We start from the raw sequence: 17,722 nt of genomic DNA, 5'->3' as shown, positions 1-17,722 counted from the left end.
TTACAGCTCTGACAGCCCCCACAGCCCCTGTCTGTATCATGGCAATGCAAATTGCCATAATACAGACTATTGACTCAAGTATAAGCCGAGTTGGGGTTTTTCAGCACCAAAAATATACTCAAATATATATGGTATTTAAACTTAGAGACATCCAGAAAGTAGGCATACCTGCCGAATATGGGGTACTTTGACGTAGTTGGCAGGCTTATGCAATGTATGATCATATAATGTAACTAAACCCCCATCATTTTTTGCCTAGGTGAGGTGTTTTTTAAAAAAAACTATTACAATCTCTATGAAACCATTGTTTAGTGAATAAGTGAGTGCGCTGGATTCTGTATTTTGTATATTTTGGCCCCAGCAGCACCCTCTGGTGTATGCATGTTCAGGTGAGTGCAGCCCTCTTGGTTTCTTATATATATATATATATATATATATATATATATATATATATTGGTAACAAAATACACTTAGAATGACATTCTATATATATGTATATATATATATATATATAGAATAAAATACACAATACTGGAGCGCTTAATATATAGACACTCTATAAGAACTTATATAGAGCTATTAATAAGTATTCAAATATTTAGATATTTGCTGTATATTCGCTGCAACACTTCAAAGTGATCCCTTCACCACATGTCAAGTATTACAAATAAAATATTAAGAAGTGGAGCGATATTAAGATTTCAATAGGTCCCTCTCCCACATGCACCAGAGTTTGCAAAAGGAAAAGAAAGGTACTTATATTGTTCACTGAATGGTGTTCCAGTTCATACTCGGCATGTAAGAAAAATATAAAAACAAAAGAATCATAGAACAGATCTGTATGGCTTACTTGAAGCCTCTTAAATGATATTAAAAGTACAGATAGTGGCTTAATTAGATGTATGTAAAACAATTTATTACCAATGTAACAGTTTCAATTGTGCAAAAATTAAAAGTAAATATAAAACATAGGTGTATAGCATATCACTGCTTAGTTAACAATCCTAAAGCAGGTTGTTGCACAATACACGAACAAAACAGATTACTGCTAGACAAATAGGACATAAGGCAGGTTTGCTGCTTACTAGATAGAGTGGTGAGTAAAACGGTGTATATTCCCGTTACTCACAAACAGGCTTTCCCGCACTGGGAGATGTCTCCTGGGTTAGGGGGTAAGTGGAGTTCCTTTCACTGTAGTCCGGGTAATATGCGAGCGATCGGCTGCTGCTTGTTTCAAAAGTCCCGGTTAGTTGATAGGCTCCGCCCCTTCTCAAAATACTTCCGTGTTCGTCTACGCGTTTCTCCGTTCAAAAATATGCTGCCAGGCTGCTGGGGAAGGAGGAGGCCACCGTCTGCAGCAGCACCAGTACCAGCCCTGAGGGCAGACAGGATGACTGTACAACCAGGATCCAGCCCCCAGGCCGACAATCCAGCAAGCCCAGCAACAGGAGGAGGCAGGAAACTTGTTGCTGGCCCGGCTCCTAAGTGGCACTGAGGTCAGAGACTGCAAACTCTGGTGCATGTGGGAGAGGGACCTATTGAAATCTTAATATCGCTCCACTTCTTAATATTTTATCTATATATATATATATATATATATATATATATATATAAAATACCAATAACCGCAAATATATATGTATATAGATGTTTTACTTGGGAGACTTCGCTGAACTCAAATATTAGTGTTTCAAACTGGTAAATTGTATTACAATGATGATATTTTAAGTAAAAGTTACTTTTTTGCATTTTTTACAAACAAATGGCACTTTTATGGACTATATTATTTTTCCAATATGTTTTACTGTTTTAAAACACTAATATTTGCGTATAGTGAAGTCTCCCGAGAATAACAGTACCCCCATGTACAGGTTTTATGGTGTTTTGGAAAGTTAGAGAGTCACATATAAGGCTTGCATTTCATTTTTTTGACATTGAAATTTGCCAGATTGGTTATGTTGCCTTTGAGAGCGTATGGTAGCCCAGGAATGAAAATTACCCAAATGATGGTATACCATTTACAAAAGTAGACAACCTGAGGTATTGCAAGTGGGGTATGTCCAGTCTTTCTTAGTAGCCACTTAGTCACTAACACTGGCCAAATATGATTGTTTTGCCTTTTTCACACAAAAACAAATATGAACGCTAACTTTGGCCAGTGTTTGTGACTAAGTGGCTACTAAAAAGACTAAACATACCCCACTTTCAATACCTTGGCTTGTCTACTTTTTCAAATGGTATGCCATTATGGTGGTAATTCTCATTCCTGGGCTACCACACCGTCTCAAAGGTAACATTACTAATCTGGCAAATTTCTATTTGAAAATGGAACGTTCTATATTTGACCTTGTAACTTTCCAAAACACCATAAAACCTGTTAATGGAGGGGTACTGTTGTACTCGTGAGACATCATTGATGACAAATATGTGCATTTTTTTGCAGTAAAACCAAACAGTATTATGACATTTACAGCTAAAATGTGAGGCGGAACTACAAATTTAAAATAAATAAATAAATAAATTATGTTTCATATATAAATATTTGATATGAAATGAAAGCCCTGTTTCTCCTGAACAAAATTATATATAATAAGTGTGGGTGCATTTAATATGAAAGAGGTGAATTACAGTTGAACAGACATATAGCGCAAATTCCAGTTTTTGTTTAAATCAGAACGTGCACTATTGACTCCGTCCTGAAGGGGTTAAAGTCTAAATACATTTTACATAGAATTTTAAATATTTACCTGTCTTTGTTTTTGCTGGTTTAGCCTCCTGCTTTTTCACTGGAGTTTCTGTGGAGCATATAATAGATATTTTAGTAGCAAAATAAAAAAAACGTGTAGTCAGAGTCTTATGAAGTCAGTAAATATTTGTTTGTTATTCTACCCTACACATATAACAGAAGTGTAATGTACACAAGCTCAACTGTTTTTACAAACAAGATTTTTTGTTAAATATCACATTCCAACATGGCGAGTCAAAGCTTTCTTTATTTTCATGATGTGGGCAGTAGAGCACTTATATACTCCAATATGGAATTAAACCATAATAAACCATGATACCAAAAGGACAAATTTAAATATTGAGGGGTTATGGAAACATTATAATAAGCAGTTAAAGCAAAGGTTGAGGGTTGTGTTTCGGGTAGGAGTTCATTAATCTTAGAACTACACAAGGAAATAGTCTAGGAAGGACCCGGCTGGCCCCGCCTGGCTCCACCTCAATGGCTGAGCATTTTGATGATCTCAGCCAACCCAATGCTTTTTTCATAAAAAAAAAGATTTGGAAGCTATTGTGCTTGCATGGCAAAATGCTGCTCCAATCAGCAAGGAGCCATTGTGTTAAACAAATAGAGGACTATCTTGCCTGCAAAACACTAGAAGCCAAAAGTGAGGATATTGGTGTTCCAGGAGGTGCTCCAACACCATATTTAATCTAGGCTATAGGGGATTATTATTGAGAATTACATTTTACTCAGAGAAAAAGAACATTTGGTTTAATGGAAAATCTTAATGGAAACATATATACTCAATTGCTAACTCAGTTGTTCATGTTGGATGATTGTCTTTACTGCATGTCTCTATAAATATTTATGTATTGCTACACTACAGGCTACCTATTCTTCTCTACGTTTATTAAATCTAAAACCTGGGGCCAAAGAAGAAACATACAAAGAGTTGTGCAATTCAATAATAAGCACAATTTCCCAGAAGAATTATTTTCCAGAGTAGGTTAATGCCATTTGGGCTATACATCTCTTAATTTAACAGTTTCATATATTCACCTGTCTTGGTTTTTGTTGAGTCATCCTCCAGTTTCTTCACTGGAGTCTCTGTGAAATATATTATTAATCTGTTAGTCACACCTTATAATTAATATGGGGATATGACATTATAGTAAATGTTTGTAAACAACATTTTGCATTTGAAACAGTAGATTTTCGTTTCTGCATACAGATACCCCTAAAGGGGAGATAAGCGCAGACCATCAATACTTCTTGTAAGTTCTCTACCTCCTGGATGTTATTATTCCTTTTTATACATACTTCACTATATACTATTTATTATCCTTTAGATTTACTAAAGATCACTTCCTGTTATACAGGTAGTATTTTCCACTTTGTATCCTCTATATTGTATGTGCTATCCCCCTTTTTTTTTTTAGCTCGTATTGCTTTTTTAAGCTGTATTAGCTAATTGGTTGTTGTTCGTATATTTTATGTTGAGTGAGTGAGGTACACTCTTGGTGATAGCACATTTTCACTTCTGAGTTTACGCTATAGTACATTCTCTATATAAATTGTTCACAAATCTGTCTAAATCTATGTTAGTGAGCACAACTGGGCAAATAAGCATAGATAAGAGGGGTCTATGTAGCCCAAGATAAAACATGATTGGATTGTGGCATCCCTGTGATATGTGAATAACTGAACTCGACTGATAATTGTGTCACAGGAATGACGCAGCTCTGCAAGAACACTTGGGTCTGCATCAATAATGATGCAAGTATGAGATGAGTCAACAATAACACCACAATGACGTGACCCTGTACAAACAGTGTAACACGTCACAAATGATGCCAGATTTGCGTGAAAAGGCTATTGCAGCCGTGACAAATGCATAGTATTGAAAACATACAGATTTTAAAAAAAATCATATTTTACCCCAAAAAATGATTTCAGATGAATGAAAGCTTTTAAACAGGGAAAACTAAGCAAGCAAATAAAAGAAGCAAATGCATGTAGAAATGACATTTAAATAGCTTTTATAATTAAACCAAGCATATAAGGGGGAGTAGTTCTCCACTCAAAAGAACATCATAAGAAAGAAGAAAAGAGGATATATTGATGAATCAAAATATATGAAGTATTAGAATCTGACCCCAAGTTAAAAGACAAATTATATAAGATCTAAGTACATAGGCATTCAGGTGCAGCAAACTGTACAAAAAAGCTGAACATATCTCAATGGATATGCTTACTGTCTTACAATTTTTAGATTATTAGAAGTGGCATTGAATAATGTTAATATATAATCAATGCATCTTCATATCAAATACAATGTTTCCACATGGGTTAAATAATGATTTAGAGCTATTTTTTTTCTTACCTTTTTTGTTGTTATTTTTAAAGATAAAATATAATTTATATAACACAGACTTAATAGTGCTAAAAATAATTAAGACAAAATTTAAAATGTGAATGCAAAATATTTCTTTTTTTTAATATATTATGCTTCTTTTTTATTACTAAATAACTAGGTTGAATTTTCAAATGTATACAATAATGTTTGGGAATATTTAATGTATCTAGAATAGCATTTAACATTGAATGTTCAAGTTTTATTACAAAACAAACAAATAGAAACTGAACTGAAATGTGTAAATGGAACTGAATAGAATGCATTTTTTTGTTTTTTTTTCTAATTTGTTTATTATTGTTTTGTATAATATATTATACATACAAGATAAATACAAAAACAACATATTGTTTCCACATTTGATCACAAAGAAGTATATAAATTAGGTTTCACATCATATATATCAGCAGCAATATTAAACAACATTACTGCTCTCCAAAGATTATACTTCAGACATACAATCAGCGGTAGGGGTGAAAGTGTTGAGAGCCAAAAGTCCCCCACTTCCATCACTACTTGCATAAACAAATACATATAAACAAACAAACATACAATAAAGTTGACATACCTATCTTTGTCATTCATATTATATATTATGCCACTCTTGATTCATATTAGATTAAATTCCCACTCTTCTAGAGATTCCTAGTTGATATCACAATACACCTTCCAAAGTTGAGTTCTCAAGGACCTTTATCCAGTTATCCCAGATCTCATATTGGCGAATATTAATACTTAAATTGGAGGCTATTCCCCTTTCCATTTTCCATTGAGTTATAATGGTTGCCTTAATTTGCTGCCACGAATCAATTGTTGTCTTCTTCCAATTTTTTGCAATGGACATCTTAAAGGCCATCAAAGCCTGAATCAGCAAGCCTTTCTTATCTTTAGTTAATTGTGGAAAATTTAAATGTAAAAGCAAATTGTGTGGGGTCCAGATATGCGTGGTATCCAAAAATGTATTTATATGCCCCAAAAATTGAACCCAAGCTTCCCTAATTGGTGCACAATCCCACCATATATGTAATTCATTCGCCCCCTCATTCCCACATCTCCAGCATCTAGATATCTCTTCCTTCGAGAATTTCTGAATCTTGTTAGGTGTCATATACCATCTATTTAGAAGTTTGAAGTGAGCTTCCCTGATATTTAAGCAATGTATCGTAGAGTAGACTGATTGGAGAGCCCTATTCCATTCCCTTATATTGATTTTTATTAATAAATCTCTTTCCCATTTAATTTTAGCTATGGGGTGAACAGGTCCTTTTATACTTTTCATAATCTCAACACATCTGGTTAATATTTTAGTATCTTTCTCTGAGTCTATTAAATCATTTAATTTAGATATTGATATTGACTTCGTTATACTGCCTAGGGAACTTTGCAAAAAACTTTTGATCCTAATAAAATTAAACGCTTGTGAGTATGAAATAAAATAAACTCTTCGTATCTCTAGAACGTTTTGTTGATATGCTACTTATGGTTTTTAATATAACAACTATGATTTTGTTTTAATGTTGGATATTGTTCTTTATTAAATGTCTAAATACATTTTCCTCAATTACTACACTATATGCTATCTTTCCCTTTTCATGTGTATTATATGAATCTAAAAGCTGGAGAGCAAAGAAGAATGCGTTATGCATTTCCATAAGGAGCAATTTGTCAAGGATAACTTAAATGAGAAGTGCATTTGACAGAACGCACTATGGCCTTGATTTAAAATTGTTGGATAAGCTTTCCAAATTATTTAAAATTTTGGATGAACTTTTAAATTTATTTGTTAACATATAAAAATGTATCACATATAAAAAATATATCAATAAGCATATAACTAAACTCAAATATTGTTCATGATATTTAATTATTTGAAATTATTAAATATCCCAAAAATGTAAATCAGTTGGAAAGCTTATCCAACAATATTAAATCAAGGCCTACGTGTTTGTTTTGGTTCTAGATTTTGTCAGTTTATAATTAAAGTCCAGTTAGGAAGTATTGTGTAAACATTTGTTCATATACATTATAGGTTTCTAATGTTTCCACAGCTTGTTTGGCAAATGAAGATTCTATATGCTTAAGGCCAAATGCCTGTATTTGTGGGAGGAGTTTATCCTCTAAAAATCCTATCCCACCTCTTACATGGGCTGTTCCATTTTAGGTCATCGCACCCACCTCACACCTTATTTAATTAATTTATTCCACTCTTCTCCTTGGTGGACGCTCTTCTATTTACAAGTCTACCTGTCGATGGTTTCGGCACACCACAACCAATAATTGATACATTCTACTATCTTGTTTCCGACCACAAATATATATATATATATATATATATAATTATTCTCAGTGAAGCATTTTAATGGCAAGAATTCCTAGATGAAGGATAATTTTCCAGAATATATACATGACATTTGGTCTATCCATCTCTTAATTTAACAATTTTAAAGTTATACCTGTCTTTGTTTTTGTTGCTTCAACCTCCCTCTTCTTCACTGGGGTCTCTGTAGAAGGTAAAATTTATTTGTCAATTACACATTATTAATATTGGGACTAAACTATGTCAATAAATATATATATATATATATATATATAGAGAGAGAGAGAGAGAGAGAGCATTTAAAGTACTCAGTCAAAGAAACCATTTGTTGAGTTGCATTTCATATTCTCATTATTTGGCCAGTAAATATCAAAACTCATAGACACTACATACTACATTTTGCTAAGAAGGCCAGTGCAATAAATTATAGGAACATACAAATACGGCAAGTCACCAAGAAACTATATCTCAAGACAAAAGAAGCAAAGCCAACAGAATAGAAAGCCTGTGCCAAGGCATTTTTGGTAACTGATTGTTTATCACATACTTGCAGGTCTTTTCTTTTCTGTTAAGCGTCAAAGAATGGATTGCGTAAGTGAGCATATAATCTTAAGCCAATTACACGATCATTAAAATCCATACTTTGTCATAAATAGTAGTTAAAAAGTAAGATAATGGTAGTAACAAAGGAAAATAATGGTACCCTAGGTAATTTTTCTTTTCATTTTCATATTTTTTTTTAAGTATAAAGTTTGGTGTATTTCTAACTCTAGAGATACACACTCTGTTAACTCTTATGTATTTAACCCCTTAAGGACACATGACATGTCTGACATGTCATGATTCCCTTTTATTCCAGAAGTTTGGTCCTTAAGGGGTTAAAGGGTTAACAGTCAATGTTAATTAAGAAAAAGTTTTTTTTTAGAACATATAGCTAGCTGCCAATAAGATTGTAATGAGGCCAAGCATAATACAACACTCCACTATGCAAATAATTTAATGGGTCCTTCTTGGGCATAGAAAGTTGAGAAATCAGAGAGACTTCAACTTCCAGACCGTAATCTAGGGTGATAATTTGATAATAATATACTGTACAATTATACTCTCTTTATATTGGGACAATTATCCAGACTGTATGATGGATGAGAAGGGGACATTAGATCTTCTACATTTAAAAACAATTAAAACATTTTTACCTGTCTTTGTCTTTGCTGGTTCAGCCTCCTGTTTCTTCACTGGAGTCTCTGCAGAATATATTATTACTCTTTAATCAGTATATAGCAACTGATATTGAGAAAAAAGACAGTGATCAAATATATATATATATATATATATATATATATATATGTTCGGGGAAGTAATGTGTGCCTGACATTGACTGTTTCTATATATTTATCAATCACACAGTGTCTAAACACGTTTTAATACATAATAAAAATCCCAGCCTTTTAAAATTTTATGCAATAGACACATGCAATTTACCTTGGCACGGTGGTAACATCAAACATTTTTTAGGACAACAAGAAATGTAATGTTTTTTTTATTTAAGAACTTTAATCCCCTAACGGTCTAAATGCAGATTTTGTTCTATATAATTTTTTATGATTTTTATATTATGCTTCTTTTTATTCCCTTATGTTATATATTATACCTCTCTTTCACTATGATTAAGACCAGTATTACAATATGTTACCATGTGTTTTATTGTATTTTATTTCATATCTCATACTGGATATTCCTTCAGTTTTACTATTATGATAAACTGTATTTAACTATTTACTATTTTTATATTGATGTATTTATTACTTTAGGAATTGTATACAATAATATTATATTCTATTAATTTTGGACCTTTTGGGACTCTGTATCCGAGCCCTCCGGCTGCCATTTTTTTGATCCCTCATGTTCCCTAGCTGACGCCATTTTGTTGGAACCGAGCCTGTATACAATGGGCTTGGCTCGATCATCATAGCTTTGTTTTCAGGCTGGAGGCAGTCAGAGAGCATCTCCATGTCTCCAACCAGCTCCTAACTGCCTCCCAGCCCTTTTGATATCATACCACAATCGCAACCGTGCCGATCACGTGACACAGCACGCGCATCATGTTGTTTTCATTATATTCTCCTTCCACTTTTTTATCTCAACATAACTTTCTAATAAATGTTTGTTTTCAGAATTTAAAGTATTTACTACCTTCCCACGTGTCCTCTTAAAGCCTTAATATGTTTATTTTTACCTTTTGAATAATTGTAAGTTTCCTACATGTTAATTACTTCTGGTCATGTGATCCATGAAGCATATGACAGATTCACATTTCATTCCCCTATTTAAGCAGTGTTGGTCCCCTCTTATCTGTAAACACTTCTGATAAAGCCAGCTATTTGGCACAACTCATTAAGTGTACTTTAAACTATTTTATGCAAACCTTACTACACCATATTGTCTCTATTCTCCTTCTACATATCTACGAAGATATTGCTGCAAAGTGGAAGACCACCCAAATATCTGTGGACCACCACATATCCCTAGGTGGGGATTATTCCACCCAAGCGCAAAAGGTGTGAGTAGAATACCTCTTTTTAACTTTTTTTCATTGTATTTACATACTACTCCATCAATTTATTTCTTTTATTTTTCATATTTGCTAGGACATAGTATGCACTTCACCACACTTCTGCTTTTCCTACTTTTACACCGGACTAGAGAGACTCTGGATTTGGTGACTTAGCTGCCTTTGAACTGTACCAGTATTTCACAAGTGCTGAATCAATCCTCCTTTGCTTATTTTGTTTCTATATATACTTGAGCCTGGAGAGAGGTTCCATGGTGCTAAGTCCACAAATTCCAAGATATTGTTTATGAGTTTATTCACTCAAAATGTAGAATTACTGGTCAAACTGCTGACCTTAATAGGTTATAAATACAAACCTAATCTTTTTTCTTGCTTATGGACAGGAAATTGAAGATCAGACATTGAATATCAGAAAAGATTTTGAATACATATCCATTTGTGATAAATAACATTTTGCTGTCTATGACATAGCCTTCTCCATATGTCAAATTTTCGAATTGATGTCTAAGCCCACTAAATGATGCTATAATTTCCCTTATATTCAGCATCTTATTGCTCCCATATTGCTACATTCCTCATAACATCATATCATTGTATATTTTAAGTGGTTATGATAGTGTTTATGTGGTTATGATACCAAGACTGAACCGATGCCCTCACAGTTTAAGTAGTTAAATCATTTGAGAATGGTTTGAATTATTACCTGAAATCCAACAGGTCCTGCTCCCTGACTCCAGTACATCAGACAGATAGCTGGAAGTCCTCTGTCTGAGCTAAGTCTGGTAGTGAAGGATTTATCTCTGAGTACAAAAACCTGACACGTTTAATCAATAAGCTTAACACTGCACTGTGGAGATTAACTCAGGAGAGCTAAGAGAAGCTTTTACGAAAAGCTCTACAGGAAGTAGAGGAGGCACGGAGTAATGCCTGGCAAACCACAGGTAAGACGCCAAACCATTTTAGAATGGCTTATTAAGATAAAATATCTTTAAAAACTTACTTTTATTAGAGCAGGACTATATACTAAGTGTGTTTCTGCCATGAGAGCTTAGTGGTTTTCTAAATTTAACAAAACATTTCAAATATTTACCAGTCTTTATTTTTGGTGCTTCAGGCTTTTTCACTGGAGTTTCTGTGAAATATATTATTAATTTATTAATAGCATGGCATACATTTAAACAGGTAGAGGTAACAAACATCTGCATATTCACTAGAAACATATATTCTAATATAATATACACAAAATCTTCCAATATAGTGCAAATCGTAAATGAAAAGATAATCACATCATACTTTATTCACTCACTGTTTAAATTAAAATTGTAGGCTAATCAAATAATGGGACCATGCAGGATCTCAGTTCTGTAGCAACGAAGATCCTCCTCTAGATTATTCCAATGGGGTGGGTTAACAAGTTTGTGAACAACTGAGCAGAGAACCTTTGTTTCTGCAGAACAAGGATCTTGTGTGATCTCAATACTTGATGTGCTTACTATTTGGCTTTAAATGTGAATAAATAAAGTGTTTTGTGATTTTCTTGTTGTCACTATATTAAGCTCTCCTCTTTTTATGCCATTGAGTCCTGATATGAAGATTTGGAGAATCCAGTGATTGTGTTTGAACACAATAAAGCAGGTGTTGAATCAAAACTATTCAATCCCCATTGAAAATCAGGTTTATTGTCAAAATTTACAGATGTTCAATTGTTTGTAATTAACAAATTAAACAAAATCAACTGAAATTGCTCAATACAATGAATGCTTCAAGTGGTTTCCCCAAATTCAACTGCAAATGCAGCTTATAATGACTTATCCAGTCTCAAAATTATTCAATCCCTTCATGGCAAGCATCTTTAGTACTTAGTAGAGTACCCTTTTGCTGTTATTATGTGCTGCAAACAAGATGCATAGCCAGACACCAGTTTCTGACAGCGTTCCTGAGGAATCTTTGCCCAATACTCATTGCAATGGCCTCCAGTTTTGTAATATTCTTGAGTTTGCGTGCTGCAATCACCTTCTTCAAATCCCACCAGAGATTTTCTATGGGGTTTAAGTCAGGTGACTGTGATGGCTACTGTAGAATTTTCCAGGACTTCTTCTGCAGCTGAGCCTAGGTGGAATTTAAGGTATGCTTGGGATCATTTTCTTGTTGGAAGGTCCAATGATGCCCAAGCTTCAGTATCCTCACAGACAGCATTACGTTTTCTTCTAGGATTTCCTGATACTTCAATAAATCCATCTTGCCTTCCACACACTGCAGGTTTCCAGTCTCAAAGGATGCAGAGCAGCCCCAGGGCATTACTGAGCCATCACCATGCTTAACTGTAAGCAGAGTTTTCTTTTCTGAGTATGCTTTATTCTTCTTCCTCCAGACATAACGTTGATTTATTGGGCTGAAAAGTTCTAGTTTTGTTTCATCACACCTCATAAAAGAATCACAAAACTTCTATGTCTCATCTATATGATTTTGAGCATATTGGAGCCGACTTTCTTGTACTTTGGATCAGTAGTGGTGTACGTCTTGGAGTTCTGACATGGAAATCCTCTGCATTTAGTACACACCTTACTGTACGTACTGAAACCTCAGTGCCTGTAGCCTCCATGTCTTGATGTAGGTCTATTGCAGTCACTCAAGGGTTTTTCACAACCTGACTTCTCAGATATCTGGTTGCAGCCATTGATGGCTTCATCTTTAAAACTTGAACTTGCGAACTACACTTCTAATGGTGTCTCTAGGAATATTCAGTGTCTTTGCTATCTTTTTGAATCCTACTCTTAACTTTGTGGAACATTCTTTTGACTTAGCCATATTTCTAACATGCAGTCCAAGATGACACTCAACAAACCCCTAGCCAGTTCAGCTATTTCTAGTGTCCCAGCTCAAGTACGCCTAGTGCAACCAATGAAGCCCTTGATTAGTTGCATCATGTGGGCTTGAGACAACACCTGTTTTGCATATTTGTGCAGATGTGAGGGATTCTATTCAGTGGGTTAAATAATTTTGTGACTGGAGCAGTCATTATAAGTTGCATTTTCAGTTGATAACATGAATTTCAATGGAGTTCGAATAATTTTAATTACAGCTGTAGATTACAATTATAAATTAACAGGGAGTTCCATTACTTTTTGATTGAAGGTAAATGGATGCAAATGTATAAAGGTGAATTTGGCATTCTTTAGCAGGTTATAAAATACATGCAAATCTCTACAGGAGAAAGCTGCTTGCCCAACCTCCTGTTTGAGGCGGGAAATGGCAGAACAAGGCAAGGTGGACACAGGGTTTAAGCAGCTGCATTATGCATATTGTTAATGCAGTTTGAGAATTTTCAGATAAGTGGTTATGAAAGACAATAAAGATGAAGAATACAACAGGATTCCAGAGTTAGCACATTTAGGACTCAACTAATAAGCTTTCCGAAGGATATAATATGGTTGGAAATATTTCCAAATGATTTATCCTATAGACCTAATTGTGACTTCTGTAGATAAATTAATGATTTTTTCTAAAAGTATTGAATAATTTGGAAAGCTTATTAAATTGATACCTTTCAGCATATCAGCACAATCATCACAATAATGGATACAGTAATTACATTGGCAAACAAAGTGACATAATCTATTATACAAAGTGTTAAGTGTAGTTAGATGTCTTTGTGGATTTGTAGTGCAGAATCATAACTAAATCCCCATAGTTTATGATTTGAATTGATATTTTGTGCCTTATGTTTTTCTTATGTGAACATATATACAGGTTATATCTCTATACAGCACACCAAGTTTGGAATAAAATTTAAAGAATAGTCGAAAGTAAGCTGAATAGAAAATGAAGATCTAATCATATGTCAAGATACATAAAGATGTGTGATGAATGTGATCTGTGAGAAAAATAGGCGCTTAAGAAACAATAAATTATTACGTATAGTAAATAGCTGCTACAACACTTATATGTGGGTCTCTCTAATCCCCAAAATAGAATAACAGTTAGGGAATTTGAAAGGGTTGATATGAAGAAAAAAACCACCACAAAGACCTTTAAGTGGAGCGCTGAATGATACTTACCCCTAAACTTAGGGGTATCATATAATCCCAATGGAGTTAAATATGCAAAAGAAAATAGGGAAAAAATTCCCAATAGTGGAGTATGTCAAGTATTATACATAAATGATATAAATGGTAGCAATTTACACTCACAAGTGAAGAGCCAAGTAAGGGACTGGCTCAAATCACTTAAGCCTTGGTATATAATGAGAGACACCTTCCCTCTTTATTTTCTTTCTTCAGTACTCAGAAGAAAACACATAAAAGAAATATCTTCCTGGTGAAGTATGTTAGAGCAGGTCTTACACAAATAAATGTATCAAATGGTATATTGCTCACCTTTTCCAGAGCCAGATCTGGCTCTGGTTAAAAAAAGCTTGTTACCCACTAAGGGGGTACACCTTCTTTGAAGGTAGATGAAGGTAGCAGCAAAGTTGGTTAAAAGATCACATTTATCCATTAATTAATATATTAAAAATAACACATATAAATTGCCAAACAATAAAAGTCCTTATGCTGCAAGCCTCTTTGAAGAGGCTTGCAGCATAAGGACTTTTATTGTTTTGTAATCTATATGTGTTATTTTTAATATATTAATAAATTGATCTACCTCCAAAGAAGGTGTACCTTCCTTAGTGGGTAACAAGCTGTTTTAACCAGAGCCAGGTATTCAGATTTGGCTCTGGAAAAGGAGAGCAATATACCATATACAAGAAAATAATGAGGGAAGGTGTCTCGCATTATACACCAAGGCTCTTCACTTGTGAGTGTAAATTGCTACCATTTATATATTTTATGTATAATACTTGACATACTCCACTATTTGGAATTTGTTTCCTCTTTTCTTTTGCATATTTAACTCCATTGAGATTATCTGATACCCCTAAGTTTAGAGGTAAGTATCATTCAGCGCTCCACTTAAGGGTCTTTGAGGTGTTTTTTTTCTTCGTATCAACCCTTTCAAATTCCCTAACTTTTAAGATACATAAAGGAACTGACTTTGCACTGGTTAAAATGAAATGTTGTCAAAATGCTTAACTGGATGTTTAACCAATTTTGGCTTTGTTCCAAAATACCATTACCACTATTCTGCCAGTATGGAGAAATTGTATTGCACATCATAGGCCTAGGTGCATAGGTGTGCACCCTAAAGCACAAACACTCACACTGCATGTATATGTACGTGTGTGTGTGTATATATATATACATATATATATATATATATATCTATTTATTTATATGTATATATAATTTTATATACACACACACACACAAACATATATATATATATATATATATATATATATACATACATACATACACTGCTGTGAGTGTGAGGGTGTTGTTAGTGTGTGTGAAGGTGCTGTTAGTGTGCTTTGTGTGAGGGTGCTGTGTGTGTGTGAGGGTGCTGTGTGTGTGAGAGAGAGAGTGCTGGTAGTGTGCTGTGAAGGTGCTGTGTATGTGTAAGGGTGCTGTGTGTGTGTGTGTGTGTAATAGGGCTGGTAGTGTGCTGTAAGGGTGCTGTGTGTGTGTGTGTGTGTGAGGGTGCTGTGTGTGCGTGTGAGGGTGCTGTTAGTGTTCTGTGTGTTTGAGGGTGCTGTTAGTGTGCTGTGTGTGAGGGTGATGTTAGTGTGCTGTGTGTGTGAAGGTGCTGTTAAGTATGCTGTATGTGTGTGTGAGTGAGAGAGGGTGCTGTTAGTGTGCTGCGTGTGAGGGTGCTGTTAGTGTGCTGTGTGTGAGGGTGCTGTGTACTGTGTGTGTGTGAGGATGCTGTGTGTGTGAAGGTGCTGTTAAGTGTGCTGCGTGTGTATGTGTGAGGGTGCTGTGTGTGTGAATTTGTTTGGAGTGATTGTGTGTGGGGGTGGGGGGACAGATTAGGAAATAGACCCCCTCCCTTCTTACGTTTTGCCTGGGAGGGGGATCCTTGCTGCAATCCCTGATCCCTGGTAGTCCTAGTCAGGGCCGTTGCAAGGATTTTTGCCGCCCTAGGCAAAAACATTTTTGCCGCCCCCCATATGTCCTGCCCACCATGTGACATCACAATGCCCGCCCATATGCTCTTCCATATGGGCCAACACCAGTCTTCACAAAGTGTCTTTTATCTGAAAAGACAGTGTGTTTACATTAAAAAGCCTACAGGCACAGGCTATAGACACCAGAACCACTACATTATGCTTTTGCGCTTCTGGTGACTATAGTATCCATTTAATGTGAGGTAAATTAGAGATTAGTGCCACTAATAATATATTGGATTGCCTACTTACCACCAGATGAGGACAAGAGGCTGATGATGGGCTCAGTCTGGCTCCACAGGTCTGGTGTAGAAGAGGCTCTCTGGAGACTGTTTTTAACAGTGCTCACAACAATTAACGAACAGGAAGCAGCTCCATTTTTTAGGGCCCCTTACACAGCTCAAGGTCTGGGCCCCCAGGGGGCATACGCCTACAATGCCCACCCATAAATCCACCTACATGGCCCATCCATGAGTTGGGGATGTTTTATGTGTGCAATGTGTGTAAGGGATGTAGTGTGTTTATAGGGGATGTAGTGTGTGTTTGCGTGTAAGGAATGCATTGTGTTTCTGTGTGTGTGTGTGTGTGTGTGTGTATGTAAGGGGTGCAAGGTTTGTTTCTGTGTATGTAATTGAATGCAGTGTGTGTCTGTAAGGGGTGCATTAATTATGTAAGAGAACATAAGGGATGCATTGTGTGTTTCGGGTGTGTCTGTGTGTGAGTAGGAATGCATTGTATGTTTCTGTGTGTGTGTGGGGATGCATTGTGTATGTGTGTAGTGTAAAAGAAAGGGTTTGTGGGGTAGGATAGGGACTGAGAGGGGAACAGCTCTTTATTTTTTATTTTTTTAATTCATAGTGCTCTCCCCTCCGGTCAATTATTGATTTCCCCTTCCCTTCTGTCCCTCCGTGTTCTCCCCTTCTGTCACTTAGTGCTCTCCCTTGGCCCCCTGTTCCTCTGCAGTCCCCCCTTGGTGGTCTTCCCACTCCCCCCTCTCCCCCTTAGTGGTCCTCCCTCTCCCAAACCCCTTAGTAGACCTTCCCCTACTCCCCCCACCCCCTTAGTGGTAATCTCCCCCTCCCTTAGTGGTCCTTACCCTACTCCCCTCTCCTTAGTAGACCTCCCTCCTTACCCCCCTTTGGTGGTCCTTCCCCCCCTTAGTGGTCCTCCCTCTCCCAAACCCCTAGTGGACCTCCCCACCCCTGTTCCCCCTGTGTTCCTTCACCCCCCTCCCCCAGTGGTCCTTACCCTCCCCTCCCCTAGTGGTCCTTACCCTCCACTCACCTAGTGGTCCTTACCCTCCCCTCCCCTAGTGGTCCTTACTTCCCCTTCCCCTCCCCTAGTGGTCCTTACCCTCCCCTCCCCTAGTGGTCCTTGCTCCCCCCTCCCCACCCCTACTGGTCCTTACCTTCCCCTCCCCTAGTGGTTCTTATTCCCCCCTCCCCTCCCCTAGTGGTCCTTATCCCCCTCCCTCCCATAGTGGTCCTTATCCCCCCATAACTCCCCTAGTGGTCCTTTTTCCCCCCATCCCTCCCCTAGTGGTCCTTATACCCCCCTCCCTCCCCTAGTGGTCCTTATACCCCCCCTCCCTCCCTCCCCTAGAGGTCCTTATACCCCCTCCCCTAGTGGTCCTTACCCTCCCC

At 36.3% G+C, this 17,722-nt stretch overlaps 1 protein-coding gene across 1 annotated transcript in view; it reads right to left on the bottom strand.

The window, feature by feature from the left end:
• TRDN (triadin) overlaps nucleotides 1-17,722 on the bottom strand; it is a 781,460-nt gene that overhangs the window by 257,872 nt on the left and 505,866 nt on the right. The window contains exons 54-57 of the mRNA XM_063441781.1: nucleotides 11,121-11,162; nucleotides 8,655-8,702; nucleotides 7,595-7,642; nucleotides 2,748-2,795 (exon numbers count right to left, since the gene is read on the bottom strand). Of these exons, the coding sequence (XP_063297851.1) occupies nucleotides 2,748-2,795; nucleotides 7,595-7,642; nucleotides 8,655-8,702; nucleotides 11,121-11,162 (186 nt within the window). The remainder of the gene's footprint in view (nucleotides 1-2,747; nucleotides 2,796-7,594; nucleotides 7,643-8,654; nucleotides 8,703-11,120; nucleotides 11,163-17,722) is intronic.

Source organism: Pelobates fuscus, chromosome 2 (assembly GCF_036172605.1).
Source record: "Pelobates fuscus isolate aPelFus1 chromosome 2, aPelFus1.pri, whole genome shotgun sequence".
NCBI classification, from domain to species: domain Eukaryota; kingdom Metazoa; phylum Chordata; class Amphibia; order Anura; family Pelobatidae; genus Pelobates; species Pelobates fuscus.
This window is presented reverse-complemented; position numbering and strand designations above follow the sequence as displayed.